Below are 6,523 nucleotides of genomic sequence, written 5' to 3'. Positions count from 1 at the left end.
CCCTTATCAGGCACAAGAGCTCCTCTTTTCTGATAAGGTATACATGACCAATATTATGAACCTTAATATTATATCTTGCAAAATATGTATGTATTAATGTAACCCATATGATGTATATTAAAATAATAAAAAAAATATATACATATTTTCATAGTGTAGATGAACCTCGCATCTTCTTAGTTAGAAATGTTTTGTTGAGATGGGTACTGCAGATTGTGTGTAAAAGAAAAATCCCATAATTAAAAGTTATAAAAAGTTTTTTTTATTGTATTAGAGTACATAATCCTAAGGTTATTCTAAGATCAATGGAGTGCTTATGCCTTAAGTCCCAGCTTGAGGTCGAGCAGGTCGATCTTGGAGATGGCATCAGCATCACCTTCGATGGTCAGCTTGCCTTGGCTCTTGGCCTCGGCCTGAGACATCTCCTTCTTGGCGATAGCAACCATGGCGGCATCATCAACAGTAATGGTCACATCAGCGGTGCCGGCGTATGCACCCTCGTACAGCTCCAGTTTCTTCAGATCAGCGGCTGGAGGAACAAAATAAATTTTAAAATAATGACCACAAATAATCTATCTATATCTGTATAATCTAATTATTTACATCAATAAGAGGGCCTGTGGCGGGCGGCAGCTTGGCGACACAGGGCTGGCGTCGTGCACGTGGAAAAAAGAGCATTGCTAATTTATTCAGAATCTCTTAAAATTAGTGTTAATACGGTTAAAAACGAGATTGCATACAGTTTCCTCATAAACTTTTAGTAAATAACTAATATGTCGGAACACGTGTTGATGCACGTGCATTTGCCTTGATAATATATAATAATGAAATTCTAAAATATTAGAATTTTTATGAGCACGGGTTCCAACATTGTAATTTACTAAAAGTTTTTCAGGAAGCCTTTTTAACCGGATTACCAATCATTTGAAGAAATTCTTAATAAATTAGCAATACTCAGATTTCCCGTGTGGATTTGAGTTTTTTTTCCAAGATTGATGAAATTTTACAGAATTGACTTTCAAAACAAGAAAAATGATGTATGCATCTGATTTTGAAAAAAATGTGTACGGCCCGTGCAACGCCGGAGACTTCAGCCAGTATAAGCATAAAGAAGAGTGTACAAGGCGGCGTGGCTTTACTTGTATAATTATTATGGAGTCAGACAGACTTAAAGTCATACATTAATGCCTAGCCGACATTACGTAATATTAATGTTTTAAAAAAAATACTTAAATAATCTAAACTTGTCCGAGATACAGAACAATCAATAAATCAAAAAAGTGCTTATCGGTCATCAGCAGAACGTAGATTGATAGGTCCTAACGATAGTGTTAATGTATCATCAATTATATAAAAATCACAGGTTTTTTGTGGTAACATTTATCAAATTTCAAGAGAATTTTTATATTTACCAAGAGGGCTAAAGGATTATCAATACTTAGATAAGATTGCTATCTAAAAAATACGTAAACATACGGAGCATTGAAACAAACTTTGACGATAATATTTACATTAGATTGGTTATGGAGATATCATACTATAATATTTACCACCGTTCGATCTTCTAGCAAATATTTATTTAGATAATAAATTGATTTGTACTGCCAGGGTAGAATATTGGTACTTCCATAAATGGTAAATGTTGTAGTGTGGAAAGAAATAAGGGGATGGGAAGAAGAAATTACTAAGTTTTCTAACAGCTAGCCGTTCAAATCTATCTACTAAATATGACTACAGTCATTTCAAATATAGTTTTGTTTCTGAAATATATTTTATGACAACGTCGAAATTTCTTCGCCTTTTTCTTAAAGCCAAGCTACTTACAGTGCAACTGAAAATTTTCTTATTTTATTAGTGGAAATCTACAAAAATTATTATTCCACAATTTTTTCACGTATTCATAGAAATATGTTCGTACTATTTGACAAATTACGTTATAAACTTACAGTAAAGCGTAATACTTATTAGTATTGTTTTGAACACCAAACCGAGTAATAATAACTTATATAATCTGATTAATTAAAAGTTGTAACGTTTATCATTTTAAGTATGATTAATTTGTCAATCAAGATTATGACTGTATTAACATATTAAACGGGTTAAAGATTTTATCATATCGAATGTCAAATAAATCCAAGTACAGTTAAATCGAATGCACTTCACAATTTTATAGCAACCGTAAATGTTAACTCTTTTTTGATTCATTTTAATTGTAGCCAGCAATATTGCTACTTGCAAAATTATATCTAAGTACTCATCCCAATTAACAATAAAACCACACTTTGAACAATTCTTCTATTTAAAGCAATACTACAAATGATTATGTAAATTATTTATGGGTTGGTTAAGAAAATACATACATACCGTTGAATTAAAGAATTTGAACAATTCATCAAATTTCAACGTTCATTTGCGAGTTCTCTGAATGTCTTATTCAAGTACTGGTATTATATCATTATAGGCCAGTTACTTGACATAACTGAAATAATAACAGAAATTTAAAAAAACTTGATTGAAATTTGAAGAATTGTTCAAATTCTCTGAAACAACCCGTCCTAAAATGTCTACAATAGGTGACTTTTGAAAATCATCAGACATTTTCGAGTGTTTTATTAAAATTTTATTGCAGTAAGTATCTATGAATTTCGTATCGATTTTATAATTTAGCTTAAGATTATTTTTATTATTATTTATAATCTTAGATATTTCCAGAACTAGCCGTAAAAAATATACATTTTAATTAATCATTTGTAAAATTTATTTTAGGTACTATTTATAAAGAGCGTTTTTTTTTATAATCCCTTAACCTCTCCGGCTCCCGGGTCACTTAGTGCCATATCTGTCACATAATGACTCGTCTCCATAAAACTTGCTATATCTCCTTCCATATTATGATCCGACAAATAATATTAACAGATTTAGAAAGAGAGAACACCAAGCTTTATCTTTGCATTTAAACGTTACAATAAACGGTCCTTTTTATTTAGAAATAACTATGCGAAACAGAAAACCGTCGAACAGGTCACCTGGTCAAGATTTGACAGTAATTTTATTTTTATATAAAACGAAAAAACTGAAGTGAAAAAAATACTTTATTTAAACTTTTGTCTTAATTTAAATGTGTTATTTATGATTGTATAAAGTTGTAAATACGGTTTACAATAAAAAAAGATCGGTAAGGCCACGTACGCACAGGCAGGCGGCTTGCTTAGCGCCTAGAGTCTAGCGAGTCACCTAGCGAGTAGCTTAGTAAAACAAACGTTCTAGAACACTCGCGACTGGCCGCACTGCGCGCTTGGCGTCTATCTAGTCGCTATGCTAGTCGCTTTGAGGGTATCGAAGTGAACGAACGTGTTGGTTTTTTGTCACTAGGCGCGAGACATTTTTAAAGAGAAAAATGGACGAAATATTAATTGCATCTGTTTTTAAAAGAGAACCTCTGTGGGATCCAGCTAATGAACTACATAAAAATGTAGTTGTCTTAAAAAAAAAAATAATAATTATGTCATAATTTTTTTTACAATGAGACGTTAATTATGGTTATGGCGTTGGATTATGTATACTAAGACGTATATCAAATGATTCTCTGGGCTGGACTGGTAAAATGTTTCGTCTAAATTACGCAATTGTTTATACAGAACATTAAACTGCCCATGACTTGACCGTGACTTATTTATGTCATGAACCCAACATGATGGATAAGGCCGTGAAATGGTATATTTTAAAGATGAATTTTCTGTAAGTAGCAGTTTTAGAGCTATTTTTGAAAGTGACATCTCGTCAACTAGACGACAAGCAAATGACCAAGATACCTAGCGACCCACCACGCAAACCACCTTCAGTGCGGACACCGTGTATCCTAGAAAGTAGCCAGAATGCAAGCCACTAGGCTCTAGGCGCTAAGCAAGCCGCTTGCCTGTGCGGACGTGGCATAAGCGATTTTAAAACTTAAGCTAGATTTAGCTAGTTAAAATTGTTTAAATGTTTAAGTTTATCTATCGATTTGTAATATTAAAATCTTTAAGAGTCTTCCATCTGCTTTGAAAAATAATGAAAAAAACAGCGAATTTGCCAGGAATTGAATCTAAGGTGAAAATATTTTCCACGCAATCTTCATTCTAGCATTTCACATATGAGAAGTACATTGCAAAATGTCAAAGAGTTTTGGGTTTTGGGTTTAGTGAAATGTCTCTAAAAACTCGCCAGATTAAGTCATAAAAATGGTTTGAGAGGGAGTGAGAACAGGAACTGGAATTAGTGGGGTTGTCTACTTGATTGGTAGGTACTCACTGTACTGCTTGACGGTCTTTCCTCCGGAGGTGATGTTGACGTTGAACACGACGAGCACCTTCCTGTTGGCAGGGTTGGGGTCTGCTGCGGCGATCTTGGCCTTGATCTTCTCGATAACGGCTTGAGCTTCGGCGGACATGATTGTTGATTTTTGCTGCAAAAATATAACAAATTATTCACTGATCAAAACTCCTTCACAAGTACTACTAACAAGATATACCGATAGATGTGTGTTGTTAGCTCGTCCCTAGGTCCAAAATAATACAGTCCCCATTATATCCCATGTCAAATGAATCAAATCCAACTAATGAACGATTCAATATTCCTGAGTACCTACCCTTTAATGTATGTAGCAATGTGCAAACTGCAAATCGATTAATCAACTGATTAATTGTATTTAACCCGATCAATGGCCTATCATCGAGCAGAGTATGGATTACTCTTATCAAAATACTCTTTTATTAGTGCGAAAGTGCAAGTATCTTATCTCTACAGGACTTAAGTAGTCACTTAGCTTAGCATGTTCATTATGAGATGAGGAACAAATTGTAGATTAAGGATAGAAGGATTAGCTTTAGTTCTTACCATTAATGAGTGTTTTTCTGAAAAATTACTTAGGATGGAGCACTAAGAAGTAATTCAAAATTATGTGTTTTAATTTGAAACATTAGATGTCTTTTAAATGTTTTAATTATATACTGCAAATGGACCTTCTTGATCTATGAAACAATTGAGCTTTTTTTTTCATAAAAAAGGTATCAGGCCTATAAAAATTGCATTAAAGTTATCAAAGTAGGAAGATGGTGTTAAGCAGGAATTTAAACCTTATCGCCATTAACGTAAGGAGTGTTATTGCTAGCGGCCCGATTTCAAATGTTAATGTTGCCATATGATATATAAAAAAAATTTGAAGTGCAAAAATGTTTTTATATTTTTGATGATTAAAATTGAATGCATTAAATTTTAATTAACTTTGTGTAATTATTTGTCTTTTTTAACAATATGCCAACCGGTTTCGCCATAGTCGTGTATTTTTTTATGAAATGATAATATTTGATTTAATTAAAAACATTTTCAAATATGTGAAATACAACATCCGGTTCAAATTTTTTTGGCGATTTAACAATCTTTAAAAAAATAGTTCAAATTATTTTTTTAATAAAAATAAATATTCTTATAAAGGTGAAAACTAATTTTAAATATCAGGGACTACACATATTTATATATTTAAAATTATTTTAGTTCAATACAAGTATTTAAACAAGAACAAAAATAATTAGAATTTGAAAAATATTATTCATATTTTTTAGTAACTTTTAAAAAAACTTTTATAATATACAACTACAAGTTGAATAAATCTCAACAAAGTTAAAAATAAAACCAAATAAAAATGACTTGTTTAACATTAAAAAAAACAGAATGGGCAAAACAATTTAAATCAGTAAGATATTCAGAAGTTCAAATTAGGTCTGTTAAATGGTTAAAATTCTTACTTAAAATAGAGAAAGAACTATTATACTGAGTTAATCCTATTATTAGTAATCCTAAATTCTAGAATAAAGCGCGCTTACCTGTGAACTGGTCGGACACTGAACTTCGAATGATAATTTTCCTTCGGGGCGCATTGAATTTAAAGTCCTCCCTTATCTCCGAATTTTTTTGAAGATAACCAATTAATATAAAAATAGTTCTAATCGTGAGACAGATCAGTCTGGTGTTTCGTTATCAATTTAGAGAAAATCAAGATTAATAAAATTGGGAACCGTTAAGATGGTGATGTTGATTGTAAATTTATTCGTATTGGGCCACTTCAGACATAAACGTAATAAGATAAACATGGAATATTTAATGCAATTTTTTGGGTGCGGTATTCCTTCCTAGATTCACTCAAATATATTTATGGGTAATCGGTTAACTCATCAAAATTTCAATTCAACATAGCTTTAAGAAGTGATAAGTCATGAAAAGTGATGAAACAAAAACTAGGTTACGTAGGTTAGGTTTATATGTTAGTTTTTTTTCATGGCTTTTAATGACTTTGCATTACTTTTAAAGGTGATATTGATATTTTTTATTATTATTTTATGATTATTATTACACGCCCTAATGGGCTTTTACACACTACAAAGTTTAATAGTAGAGTATCACAGTTATTATAGATTCTACAAAATTAAAACAATAAAGGAAACATAATACAACGAAAAAAGAAAAAATATTAAATGTTACAACAAAA

General features: G+C 31.5%; 1 protein-coding gene across 1 annotated transcript; it reads right to left on the bottom strand.

Annotated features, from left to right (window-relative positions):
- Positions 1–239: 239 nt before the first annotated feature.
- On the bottom strand, positions 240–5,896 carry LOC149416613 (peroxisomal multifunctional enzyme type 2-like). Its single transcript, XM_089641426.1, has 3 exons — positions 5,862–5,896; positions 4,291–4,444; positions 240–529 (listed from the first exon to the last, which is right to left on the bottom strand). The coding sequence occupies exons 2-3, from the start codon at positions 4,427–4,429 to the stop codon at positions 315–317; spliced, it is 354 nt and encodes a 117-aa protein (XP_089497552.1). The 5' UTR covers positions 4,430–4,444; positions 5,862–5,896; the 3' UTR covers positions 240–314.
- Between the last annotated feature and the right edge of the window lie 627 nt (positions 5,897–6,523).

The sequence above is a fragment of the Hesperophylax consimilis genome, chromosome 16 (genome assembly GCF_061612785.1).
Source record: "Hesperophylax consimilis isolate HC1 chromosome 16, BYU_Hcon_1.0, whole genome shotgun sequence".
NCBI lineage: Eukaryota > Metazoa > Arthropoda > Insecta > Trichoptera > Limnephilidae > Hesperophylax > Hesperophylax consimilis.
This window is presented reverse-complemented; position numbering and strand designations above follow the sequence as displayed.